The sequence below is a fragment of the Zerene cesonia genome, unplaced genomic scaffold (assembly GCF_012273895.1).
Source record: "Zerene cesonia ecotype Mississippi unplaced genomic scaffold, Zerene_cesonia_1.1 Zces_u006, whole genome shotgun sequence".
Classification (NCBI taxonomy): domain Eukaryota; kingdom Metazoa; phylum Arthropoda; class Insecta; order Lepidoptera; family Pieridae; genus Zerene; species Zerene cesonia.
In genome coordinates this window covers 885,855-900,008 of record NW_024045136.1, presented here as the reverse complement: position 1 = coordinate 900,008, position 14,154 = coordinate 885,855, and the positions used below count along the sequence as shown (strand labels likewise).

At 34.2% G+C, this 14,154-nt stretch overlaps 2 protein-coding genes and 1 non-coding gene across 7 annotated transcripts in view; all 3 read left to right on the top strand.

Annotated features, from left to right (window-relative positions):
* LOC119838958 (suppressor of fused homolog) overlaps nt 1–791 on the top strand; it is a 10,401-nt gene extending 9,610 nt beyond the window's left edge. Inside the window, exons 11-12 of the mRNA XM_038365112.1 lie at nt 19–151; nt 498–791. Of these exons, the coding sequence (XP_038221040.1) occupies nt 19–151; nt 498–692 (328 nt within the window). The 3' untranslated portion in view covers nt 693–791. The remainder of the gene's footprint in view (nt 1–18; nt 152–497) is intronic.
* Nucleotides 792–2,830: 2,039 nt separating this feature from the next.
* The window catches only part of LOC119838959, a 19,576-nt gene continuing 8,252 nt past the window's right edge, over nt 2,831–14,154 (top strand). The window contains exons 1-2 of one of the 5 annotated variants that reach the window (XM_038365117.1): nt 8,874–8,964; nt 9,302–9,517. In XM_038365117.1, the coding sequence (XP_038221045.1) occupies nt 9,316–9,517 (202 nt within the window). In that variant the 5' untranslated portion in view covers nt 8,874–8,964; nt 9,302–9,315. Of the gene's footprint in view, nt 3,232–8,873; nt 8,965–8,987; nt 9,518–11,265; nt 11,551–14,154 lie in introns of those variants that run through there. The other 4 variants (XM_038365116.1, XM_038365113.1, XM_038365114.1 and 1 more) reach the window with 4 other exon arrangements.
* Trnag-gcc lies at nt 13,630–13,700 on the top strand. Its single transcript has one exon. It is a non-coding gene; the product is annotated as a tRNA-Gly (tRNA).

Genomic DNA, 14,154 nt, shown 5'->3' with positions numbered 1-14,154 from the left:
TCACTTTTCTTCTTCCAGTGGCCGCGTCCTACACTCGTCGCACTTCACGTGGCGGCAAGGCGGCCGGAGTGTGACCGTGCTCCCCCCCACTGTGGGGGGCGCGGTGGTTACTGACACCACGCCGTATGCGGTCACCAATAATTGGTTACAGGTGAACAATGTTTTACAAAAAAAAATTAACCGTCGAAATAACAAAAAAAAAAATTATGATGCGACCACATGGGAGCAGCTTTAAAAAAAAATCATAAAAATCGCTTCACCCATTCGTATATATAATCAAGAAAATACAGTCGGATGAAAAACCACCTCCATTTTTTTTAAGTTGGTTGAAAATACACAAGCACGCGCACATACACGCACTCGCGCGCGCGCGCGCACGCACACACACACACACACACACACACACGCGCGCGCGCGCGCGCGCGCACACGCACACATATAAACAATGGCATATATTGTTTTTAATTTAGATTTTAATGTTAAAATATTTTTTCTAGATATTAATACCAAAAGAACTAGCGGAAGACATGTCGAAGAAAGTGGCGCCGCTCGCGAATTTAGCTGAAATCGACTCTGAGACGGATGAAGAAGGAAGCACGGGCACAACCACTGCACCTACAGTACCATACACGATCTCGTGGCCTAGTTATAAGTTGAAAATATCCGTTCTGCCTGATACTGAATTTTTATAAAAGTAACCATTGACTAAATTATTATTATGAAGTGGCAACATTCGTGTTTTTGTATTTTTGTAATGTGTTTGCACAAAAATTACTGGACCCACAAAAAAATCACAAACAATTCGTTCTCGTTTAGAAAACTGTATCTTGAGTGGGTGACATACACTATAGGTATATTTTCCATGAGCGAAGCCGGGTCGGAGCGCTAGTTCATAATATAATTAATTAATTAAAGGTGACTGACTGACATAGTGATGTATCAACACACAGCCCAAACCACTGCACAAATCGGGCTGAAATTTGACATACAGATAAATGTTATGACGTAGGCATCCGCTAAGAAAGGATTTTGATAAATTCTAACCCCAAGGGATAAAATAGGGGATGAAAGTTTGTACCATGAGAATTTATAAAGACCGCGCGAGCGAAGCTGCGGGCAACAGCTAGTTCATAAAATAATTATTTAATTATGCGCTATGTGCTCAGTTTTACAATGGTAGTAAAGATAATAATTTTAATAAGTTTTATATTTAAGCATGCACCGGCGTTGTCTGATTTTAATTTCTTCTATATATGGACTTCTATATATGAAATGGCCAAATATACATAGAATAACACTTATAGGCGGGTACATTTTCCGCAAAGGAATTTTCTTCTTCGAATTAAATCTTATATTGAACAGTGGAACGGTAAAAACAATAAAAATTACAATAAACAATAATTTATTTACCAAAAAATATTGTGTAATAAAACAAGGACATTTTATTCTTAAAAATAATCCTTACAAACATTTTCTACTTATCAAACTTTTACTAATTATACTATACTAACTGCGCTACGCGGTTTCGCCCGCGCAAGTCCGTATCCCGTAGGAATAACGGGATAAATATAATATGTTATTATGTATTCCAGTTGTCCAGCTATGTATCAAATTTCATTGCAATCGGTTCAGTACTTTTCGCGTGAAAGAGCATCAAACACACACACATCCTTACTAGCTTTCTCATTTATGATATTAGTAGGATAAAATATATAAATTCGAACAAAATTCATTATGTATATTATATTATAAACGTTTAGGGGCGGGGGTGTTGATTTATTACCAATAGGATAAAATAAAAATGACTCTGTACAATAAAAAGTTAGTTATCCTAAATGAACGATAATAGTCCGTTAATTATAGTATGAACTGGCGGTCCTAAGTAAATTATAATAGTCGCGGGCAAAGTTAGTATTAAACAACTGATGGTCGTATTTTTAACGTATACGAAGGCTTTCAAAAAGTCTGTGTAGAACATAAGTATAAATTTCTCCCGTATATTTCATTAAATGTTTTACTGTAATTTGTGTTTTTTTTTTCTTTTCAAATTTTACAATAATGAAAACTACACCAGCGCCGTCGATAAAGGTCAAAAGATTTCATTGTTTCGATATAGAATTAATTTAAATGTCAAAAAATACATAATTAATAGTATCACATATTTTTTTTTTTAACGAAACAATTTATATAATTTTTCGTATTATATTTATGCTCTGCCCTCCACTCCTCTCGCTAAATCCTCTCCGTACGTCTAGTTGTCAAGAAGAAATCGCTATATAGTGATTCGTAGATATCCGTAGTTTATTTGTAATTTATTTTAAAGCAATAAAGAATAAATAAATAAATACATTATCACCAATACCACAGATAACATAATACTATACTAGCCAATACCATATCTATATATCGTACATCGGGTCGGTCTGAGAATCGGCCTACATCTATTTTTAATACCCCCTAATAAAATAAGAGTAAGGCGGAACAGCGTTTGCCGGGTCAACAAATAGTTACACTTTACACGTTGATAAATAATTACTGCCATCTATTAAATAAAGTGCAGAACGATAAGCAAAAAATATGCAAGTAAATAATTCCGTGGAGTCTTCATAGATGGCGTGAACTAAAATTTTAATATGTTATTAATATCCATGAATTATTTTAAGTTATGAGATATCTCAGAATTTTTAATTCTATTTTTAAAGTGAAATAATTATAAGAAGCAACATTTACGCGTACATAATACTGAAATGTGGAAAAATATACAGTTGTTTCGTGTTTAGCGCTCATTATTTTATAACATCCCTAAATGACAACTATCGACGCCATGTTGAATCACATCCATAACGTATCGGTTCAATGGCAACGTAACGCAACGTTTTGACTTTAAAGTTTAAATTATATTTAGTTATCGTTTCAGAACGGGTGTTTGTGTTATTTTCATTTTTTTTACATTAAAATTTGTTTTTCGCATATGTAAACTGTAAAATAAGTGCGTGGTATCATAACATAACCTATATTTAGCGATGAATAGTAAGCCGAAATCATATAAAGGCCGTAATGGGCCTGTATGGAGATATATAACGGAAATAGACAATGAAAATCGCTTTGCTACGTGCTCATTGTGCTCCACGAGGCTGTCATTTAAATCAACAACTGGAAATTTGAGGCAACATTTAAAACGGCATGGCATTAACTTTAGTTCCTCGGAAAATGATCCTGAAGTGTTAAGAGGTGAGTTTTCTTAAAAACAAAAAAAAATATTTGTTCTCTATTATCTATAAGCATATAATAAGAGAAGATTAGAGCCCAGTCCAACGAAATAATAATTGTTTAAACACCTTTTTAAACATTTGCATTCTATCCATCCAATTACTTATCTAAGTCGTAATTTATTTTGGTACTTATCGGAACTTTAGCGGCAGGGATACGATGGGTTCAAACTTCAAACCGGTTTTCGCTAACGTTTCGATACCGGTACTTTTGAGGTTTCAAATATCGATATCTCATTGGGTACTGTGAATTTTAACATATCTGGAATCCGGAACACAATTATTCAATCCCCGTATATACAGATTTGTTTATAAATCTGAAAACGTATTTATTGGGTGATCTACTGTGGTACTTTACTCAAAAAGGTCAGATAGCTGAATAAAAGTTATTCATAAGTTATAGTTGTAATATATCTATTATTAACGTTAACTTATAAATAACATATAATAATTATGCATCTAATTAAAATTATACAAGCACAAGAGATGGATGGATTTTTTAATTTAATCTACTTATCTATTTTATTACTGTAGATACTCATATCTCGGCAACAATTTATTTCAACAAAATGTTTATTTGAAAAACCTCTTTCTTTATATGTAAACAACATTTCAAAACCCATTTAATGATTTCCTTGAATTTGTTTTTTTATTCCCCGCTTATATGTATATTGTATTTCTATACCCACTTAAATCCATTTTTTTCAAATAAAATGTAGTCTATAAATTGAACTTTATATTGGTCTATCTCCATACAAAATTTTGTCAAATTCTACCCAGTTGTTTTTACGTGATTGACGCAGACACAAATATACAATCAACAAAAATGACTAACAATAATTATGGGTCACGCTGCACAGCAATCACTCTTTAAAAAATATTTAATGTACAGAAATGATCTATTCACTGTTTGATTATAAGTGTAGATTCCATTTATTATCCCTATTATGTTTTCAAAATTGCGCAATAGAATTTTAATTTTAAATTATGGTAATCACCGTGAAGTTAAAATACGCAATATCTTCGTAAAAATAAAAGTATTTGGATGTTGTTATGGACACATAAAAGCTAAAATTGAACAACGCTGCCAGTCTGCATCGCGCCATTCATATAGGTCATGTATATTACGTAAACCGGATTCTGGTATTTATTACTTGTGTCTTTAAGGCGCTATTGCCATGCGCAATAAATTGTTTACATTTACTATTCGTTCTAGAACATACTTTGCGCCAAAAGGTGCTTTACAATTAGTGTTCTGATATAAACGCTATACGGTTTAGTTTTGTGTGTGATTCACGGGATATATTACAAAATATTGCGTGAAAGGGACGGTGTTATCGTGTTTTCGTTTAAGCTACGGTTCAATCTTAAAATATCGAATGTGATATACGGTGTTAGAGGAGAATGCTCTCTATCTTAACCCAATACGATTGGTATTGCCGTGCAGATTCTTTTGTTTTGTTGTTAATAAGGAGATGTTGCTAGAGTTGCACGTTATATTAAAAAGCAGATTAAAAAAGCCGCTGTAAAAATAAAGTATTTTGACAAATTGCTATTTATTTTAAGCATTTAATTATCTGTGATTTAACATTCGTGAGACTGTCTAACTACAATTTTGTATTAGAGCTATCATCTATTGGAAATTTTTTAGCATTTGGGATCGATCGCGAGTGGGTATTGCGTCGTTTGTTTTTCTCATCAGTGTAAGAGTCGCCTTAGATACAGCTTTTCGATGAGTAATGACCCATTGCCTATGTAATAAAGTTTAAAATCGAATAGCTATATTATCATATTTATCGTGTAAGCAATAAAGGTTAAAATCAAATGGCTAAATCGATGTAAATTTTTAGCGTTCTGCGCAAAAATTATGCACATTGCCACAAAACACTAGAATTTCACGGTGGTAGCGCTTACCATTTGGCGACCCACCAGCTCCATTGCCGACTATGACATAAAAAAAAGACTTAATGGAGCATATTACAGATTATCGTTTTTCCTATATATAAGGTTTCATCTTGTATCTGTATACATAAATTGCATGCTTTCTTTGTTTTTAGTATTGTAATTGTATATATCAAATAATTTGTAAAACACATTCATACTTGAAAATGCCTAAAATTGGGGGTAATTTGGAACTACATTTTTTAAAGTAGTGGATAAATAAAAAAGCGTTGTGAGTGTCGTTCATGCAACAAAAAACTTTCCTATAAGACATCTATCACTAATTTAAAAAATCATTTAAAATACAAGCATTTGTCGATATTCAAAGCTATGTGTAAAGTTAGCAGTGATCCTATAGACACTCATTTGAGAGGTACGTTTTGTGATTATCATTATAAAAGTTACATCTTTTTATTAAATAAAAAAATAGTTGTGGGTGGTAATTGCTGGAACTGGCGCTGCGGGCTATACTTTATAGCTCATGTGTAAATACAAAATATATTTAAGTGTAAAAAGTGTAAAAAATAATCTGCTTTCAATAAAGCATATATCGTTGTAACGCGTTTTCCGTTTAGAGCCGTTTTGAGCACACCATCACGACTCGCGTTGTTTTGAATGTAAGTGCGGCAACCTCGCACGCCCGGACGACATATTGATTCGATCTATAAATGGATTTTAGCTTCATCTGGAGTTCGTAACATGGACTGTTTTGTAAAACTTTCTACAACGCCATTAATATTAACTTGATTCAACATTTATGTATCTATTCATGAAACATGTACTTATCAGCTATTTATCTAATCATCTATTATTATGTTAATTACTTATTGGATAGTTTTTGATGGAAATTTCTGTAGGGTTCATTATAAATACGCTTTTTACAAGCTTCACCTGTATGTTTGTGTGTATCCGTCTCCATGAGACTCCATTTTGACAGGTTTAATTCAAACATTGTTACATTTATTTCATATCGCTGACAATACAATAATTTTAAGAGTGTATCTTATTAGCCTGATTAAGAATGTCCGGAGGAGGATATAATATTTTTTCTGTAACTATACTCTGTGTAAGAGCAATTCAAACAATTCTATGATTCTATCATAGAAGTGTGTTTTTGGCTTCATTAACATTGCATTGTAATCTATTTCGATAAGATTATTAACAGATATCATATGACAAATAGATAATAAGCCTCATGTAATCTTCGTCGACGTCATAGTGTCTTCAACTGAAAATAATGATATATGTAATTTAAAAAGATTAATCATATAATCAACTAAATTGCCTGGAAGAGATCACTTCTGAGTGATAAGGCCGCCAAACAAATTGTACTCTTGCTTTTTTTATGTTGTTATTAATATATTTTTTTAAGTTTCCTGTACAATTTTTGTTGAAGTGTAATGAATAAATAAAAATCAATAAATTGTCTTCCTTTCTCTCATACAGACATGGACATACGTAAGGAATTAATGTATCGTGGCGATTCTGATCAGGATAATGAGATAAACTCTTAAAATTATTGTATTGTCACCGATCCTTGATACGTGTACAAAGTATGAATTAAATCTGTCCGTTTCAAGTTTATCAAATTTGTGTATAAAGGAGTCGGTTACGTACAAACATATAGATGAATGGTTTGTGTTATGTGTATTAATTGTATTGTTTTTATATTTTCATGCGGAGCCGAATAAATGTTTCTTTCTTTCTTTCTTCTCTTTCTTTCTTTCTTTCTTTCTTTCTTTCTTTCTTTCTTTCTGAAGCTAATTAGTGATGTTCTTAAGAATTTGTACATATGTATAGCGAGGGGCGATAATTATTCGTTAGATGACCGTGGATATACATACAAAAGTAGGTGATAATCATCTAAGCCACGAGGAACAGACATAAAATTGAAATGCCTGTTTTCCGGCTTAGTAAAGTAAAAAATTCATCTATGAGACAACGTATACGCTTTTACAATAGAATTCGTCATAGTATCAAATCGTTTAGTAGTGCTAAATTCAAAAACTATATTAAAAATGTATTAGTTCCTACTTTAGCATTAATGAATATATGGAAGATTAGCTGCGTCCCGCGGTTTCACCCGCGTAAGCCCCTATCCCGTAGGAAATCGGGATAAAAAATTGCCTATATGTTATCTATACGCTAACCTACGGATCACGAGAGAAGTGTACATTGTTTTAATGAAATCTGTTCGCTTAACGTGGGTCAAAATACAGGTGAAAAAAAAAGGCGCGCAAATAATGAATTTTGTTGAAAATTTCCATCAAACGCTCAGAAATATTTACAATCCGTCTAGAAACAGTTTGGTTGCTAACGCTGTTTGAGAATTTAACTATAGCCAATTCCCTTTTCCTCAACCTTCCCAGTCCATTCCTTATCTCTTACCTTTTAAAGGCGGACAGCGCATTCGCAGAGGCACTACCTCTGCTAATGTTCATGGGCGGTGGTGATCGCTTACCAACCAATGAACCACCAGCCAGTTACTTTGACATGACATAATGAATTTGTTAATTTTTTTTTTCTAGAAAAAGGTTGGCTCCAAAGAGTTTCTCTTTTGGCGCCAAGACTTGCTCAATTGGGCATGACAGGCTGGTTTGACAAGTTTTGTCGCTAATAAGTGTACGTACTGTTTTTTCGTGTCTCAAATTGTGGTCATAATATTCTGTTAGTATTTTCTGGTGTTTGATTTTACTCGAGTATTATACATTTAGAAATTAAAGACTCTTAAACGGATTTTAAATGCGATTTATTCATTATATTATGAGACCTCGTCTCCCCGCGACCACGCTCGCTGTAAAGTGTTCGAAACGTCGGGTTAACAATATAATGAATAAATCGTGTTTGATATCCGTTTAAAAGTCCTTAATTTTTAAATTTGAAGTCGGTTAGGTTTTTTCTTAAACAATTATAATTTGAAATCAGAAGTCAGTGATGGAAAAGTGGTGCGTCGTCGAAGATCCGGAATGCGGATATCAAAGCAAACTTTAATTTCCTCTTCCGTAGCGGAGTTTTAATAATTTTTCATTATAGTTTGTTTTAATAAATGTAAGTTTGTTATAAAGTGTTTATAAATATGAAGAGTTTATAACCTCATCCTATCCTACTAATATTATAATACTATCCTGCTAATATTATAAATGCGAAAATTTGTAAGAAGGTGTGTGTTTGTTACTCTTTCACGCAAAAGTACTCAACCGATTCAATTAAATTTGATACGTAGACAGTTGGACAACTGGAATAACATATAGGCAACTTTTTATCCCGATATTCCTACGGGATACGGACTTACGCGGTTGAAACCGCGGGTCGCAGCTTGTATGGCTATAAAATTTCATTTTAATCGTAAATCACTTAAGGTAAGGTATTTGCGAATAATACGAAAAAAATTATATGAAACCTGTTTATTATTTTGTGGTCATTAGATTTCAATAGTTTTCTAATAATAAGATATATCTATAAATGTAAGAAGTGTAGTGGATATTCAAATATTTCGAATGCATTCATTCAAAACATCTTAAACATTGACAGAATTTCGATTCTGTCATTAATACGTTATTGCAATAGAGAGAGGCGAGAATATCTCAGCCCTGTGAGTTAGAGCGAGATAGCAGACAAACCGGTGCCCCGCCATATTTGCTTCAGCGAAATTTCAGTCGGCTCCGAACTCTATAGCGGCGATATAGCGCTATTCGCATCCGGTAAAAAACGGAAAAAAACGGATTTTCCGTTATAATTATATCCGATTGGACATGTAGGTAGTGCTTGCGTTTGTAACACATAGTTATATGTATTCGAAGTTTTGTACTTTTTTGTATATAATCTATACTAATGAAGCTGAAGATAAAGCTGAAGAGTTTCTCTGTTTGTTTGGACGCACTTCAGGAACTACTGGTCCGATTTGAAAAATTCTTTCAGTGTTAGATAGCCCATTTGTTGTTGTTTTTGTTTTTTTAGATACATTAGGAACATTAGGACGAGTTTAAAGGGCCATAACCATTGGCAGTCAAGGGTAGGTTTAATATAACACTCTCACTATAAGAGACTCTCTTCTAGCACAGACTAAATAAAATCAATCATTTGGCGTATAGAAAAACAATAGACAATGGCGCGGCAAACGTACAGTACGTGCTGGAATTACTTCAAGAAGGACTCACATAACCAAGAACGGGCTATTTGCATTCTGTGCACAAAGAGTTTCTCCCGCAAAGGAGGCGGGACTACCTGCCTGAAGAGTCACTTGCGCTCGAAACATCCGGACGAATATTCGATTATGTGCAAGAAGGAAACCAAGCCGAAAATATCGGGTATGTAGGTTTTAGAACGACTGCGTTTGGTAAGCAAATAGTAAGTGAAGTCCCGTGCCCCCTACTGGGGTATGGGGCAGATGATGTACATCTGTTTCATTGATCGATTTGCTTTTACGGACAAGTAGGTGATCAGCCTTCTGTGTCCTGCCAGACCGAGACATTTTTTTTTGCGCGTCCCCGGGAATTGAACCCAGGACCCCTCGGTTTTACGCTCATGCGTTAACCACTGTACCAAGGAGGCGGTCAATTTTTTTACAAAGCAAATAATACTGATGTGTAATAATTGAAAAGCATTAAAATTTTCAATGGCCGTTGTATACTTTATTTTGATATGGTAATGGGTGGATTTTGAAAAGATGAATATATTTAGAAATTAAAAACTTTTCAACGGATTTTAAACGCGATTTATGAATGATGAAGATGAATATATTTTTTTAAAACGAATTCTTCTAATAGGGAACCTGTTGCATGGGATTTCTTTATGTGGGCGTCGAGCACGGTTGGGCACGAATTAGGCCAGCTCGCACCGGGGAAGTACCACACCCCCACAGAAAACCGGCGTGAATTAATAGCATGCTATTGTGTTTCGTACGGTGAGAGCGGACCCGGAGGCCCATATTATTTTTCTCACCAGTCTTTCTTCTTCCCAGTCCTTTCCTTCATTCCTCTCGTCAATCGTTTCTTAATCCTTTCCCATTTCAAGTCGGCAATCCATTTGTAGAGGCGTAAGGTCTGCAATTGACCTTACGCCCCTCCAAATGTCCATGGGCGGTGGTAGCGCTTACCATCAGGCGCCATCACCTCACCCACCAGCTCCATTGCTGACTATGACTTAAAAAATAGTTATGCTAGTGTATTCGTAGCATGATATTAAAATAGCAACTGAATAGTTGGTTATACATGATTCCTACAAATAACAGGCTGAAAGAAAGAAACATTTTCTGTTTTCAACGTGGCCTAATGTGAAATCATATTTTTTTTAATCTATATATATATAAAAATGAATCCCATTTTCCTTGGTCACGGCATCACGCGTGAATGGCTGGACCGATTTCACTAATTCTTTTTTTGTTGTATTTGTTATTATTAGGAGAAGGTTCTTACGGAAAAAAAAAAATATTAAGAAAATCTCTCAGAAATATTGAAAAATGTACATTTCATTTTGCATATTTTAAAAAACGCGAGTAACAAATGTCAATGTCATTCACATCCATAGATTATATTTATATAAGGAGTTGAAATAGAGAGATGATAGCGATATAACCGAATACCACGCGGGCGAAGCCGCGGGCGGAGAGCTAGTTATTCAATATTAAAATGTCCCCTCGCAATACGCTTCGTGACTGAAAGGGACAGCTATACCGTATACGAGAGGGACGTTCAAGGGCGCGAACGAAGCCATGTTGTTAGACGTGCATGTGATACGTAATTAAATAATGTAACTGTGAGTTCACAGTTTTCTATTTGCTTTTAATAATTTTTTAGGTTTTAGCATTTCTTTTTATAACACGTCGCTTTATGCTAAAAGTAGTTTATGCATTTGACTAATTCCAAATATTGACGAACTAGGTTCCAAATAAAAAATTGTCATTCAATCACATCTTAAATGTTATTTTAATTATAACCCTTCTATAAAGTGATTTTTATGATATATAATCATAGATATCGCATCTCGCTTAGCGCGGATAATTTCGTCACCGTCGTGAGTGAAAGAGAAGCAACGATGTTAGAAGAGACACACGATAGACGCCATTTTAGTTCGCGCTCGATAACTATACATAGCGGCCGTGATAATTTCGACGTGATTCACGGTGAACTCGCAGTGAAGTGCTTTAACAGTTAACAGTGATTATTATTCACAATGACCAGTGTTATCTGGCAATATTTCCAGAAGATAGACCAATCGGACGCCGTATGCAAATTGTGTGACAAGAAATATTCATACAAAACTACAATATCTAACTTGAAGAAACACATGGGCTACAAACATAAGGATTTGTATCATATGTTGACGCAGAATGATGAGAAAGGCCAGTTTAATTATGTAAATTTTAGTTTTCAAAGTGTCATGGCACCGCCGTCTGTTTGAGTAGTAATTTGAAGTTATTTTCGTCTATTCATTAGAATTTAGCAAGATTTTGTAGGACATCATCATCTGCCCAAATATGTTCCCACTACTGGGACACGGGTCTCCTAAGAGGGTCCAGGTCGTAATGCACCACGCCAAGTGCGGGTTGGCCAAGTATTAGACGTAGAATTAATAAAATACTGTTGAATAAAAAATACTAGCCACGTTATTGGTTCGTTTTCGCGCTAGTTTTCCTGGGATAAAACGTTTATGTTGATACTATATCTTTTGGTAAAGATTTCTAATAAATGGTTTTCAAAATCGGTCGAGTAGTAAAATTTTAAGTATATAAAAGATTTAACTTAAAAACTGTTTTGCTTTGCTTAAGATATTACATTTATTAATTGTATTCGAAATAGAAATACGAATTTTACAAACTAGCTAAAGCATGCGGCTTCACTCGATTGGTACTCAAATATAAAAGTATCAATAGCCATATGCTAATCCAGGCTTTAACGTATCGAAAAATAAAGACTATATTTGTTTATACCGAATCAAGCAGCGACTCTATTTAAACATTGGCCTAATATAATAGTGACGCGTATTATATTATGTTTTTGTTATGTAGTCGATACAAAATATGCCTTGTAACAACTTATCATGTAGACGTGACCAGCACTCACCTCGCGGTGCGGCAACGTCGCACGAACCAAGATGGCCGACGCTTAGATGCATTTCAACTTTCATAACAGCCGATAATTTCTTTGATATTATTCGTTAATGGGATAGAATTTTTAAGGTTTATGGTATTAAAAGTTATTAACGTATTTTTGTTATTGCCGCTTAGTCTCGGTTTAGACGGATTAAAGAGATTTGAAGTAAAATATAGCCATGTAGGTTTTTACTGGTTAAATTATTTTCAAGGTCACATCACGGTTCCAGAGACTTCCTTCAGAAAAACAAACAAACTGAGATATGTAGCGTGCGTCTTAATATTTTTACTAACATAATATTTATATCTGAGAAATTTTGAATTGATGTGTTTTTATAATGGATTTATTATAATATATTCTAGTCATATAAAAACATTATCTTCTAATCAGATCTATCTTTGATTTCAATATGAGAAGATAGATATTCAACATAATTTATATGTGGTAGTCGAGCACGCTTCGGCACGAATTGGGCCAGCTCGCACCGGGGAAGTACCACACCCCCACAGAAGACCGGCGTGAAATAGCATTCTGCTGTTTCGTTCGGTGAATGGGGGAGCCGGAGGCCCATATCCTTTTCCTTACCCTTCCCAGTCCTTTCCTTTATTCCTATCGCCAATCCTTCCGTAATCCCTTTCCAAAAAGTCGGCAATCCATTTGTAGAGGCGTAAGGTCTGTAATGGACCTTATGCCTCTCCAAATGTTCATGGGCGGTGGTAGCGCTTACTATCAGGCGTCCCACCAGCTCCATTGCCGACTGTAACATAAAAAAAAAAAATAATAATAATAATAAAAAAACATAACTTCTATTAAATTCAATTCGAATAACTTCATTTGTTTTAATAGAAACTTCCTATTTATCTCAATAATCCTTTTTCAATTTTAATTCGTGGAAAAGTTTCCGAAATTTATGTATGCTTATATAGTTAAAAGCTGAGGAAAAAGAAAGTTACGTTGTTTGCACGCACTCTCTCGGAAACTATTGGACCGATTTAGATGATATTGAGTGCAGAAATAGTTTAAGGCTTAAGAATCCGCCCTCGTAGTCCACCTAAAAGATATGATATGTAAGTTTTTGAGTTACTTTCTAAAAAAGATAACCGGTTAATTCTGTTAGTATGGAAAATTTTTTAATATCTTTTCTAATTTTAACAAATATTTTCTTCTTTCTCTTATATATAATCTGTATAAAATAATAAACAGCGTACGACCTACCTAATGAATAAGTTTTATTAAAAATAAATGGAAAATGTGAAAGTAATAATACTTTATAGTATGTAAATATACTGCTATAATCGTAACATGCTTAAATTCGAGTTAGATACCGAGCATCGGTGGTTCAGTGGTAGAATGCTCGCCTGCCACGCGGGCGGCCCGGGTTCGATTCCCGGCCGATGCAATAACTTTTTTTTTTTACTTTTTTATAGTTACAGTATCAATATTGTTTTCGAAATAAGTTACAATGACATAGAGAACTTACAACAAAATTTTATATTAATTAAAATTTATACAATGTTATGTTCTGATTGCAACTTAATTTTTACTTTTACTTACGGTATTTATATATAATTACTGGTATATCTACTATCTACTAAATCCAGTTTGAAAAACAGCGTTATGAAGGTCGTTTAGCGCAACCACACTAGAATCAATACTATTTTAAGACGTCACAGCATTACATTCGATATGTATTTTAAATAACCATAAATTACCCATCTCAATGTTCTATCATAGAGCAAAGAGCATAGAGTGCAGTTATTTCAGTTCAATAATTATTCAAGTTCAAATACCTAGCCCACGCATCGCGCCAAAATGATTCATAGATTAAAAATTGTTCAATATAATCGTAGTTA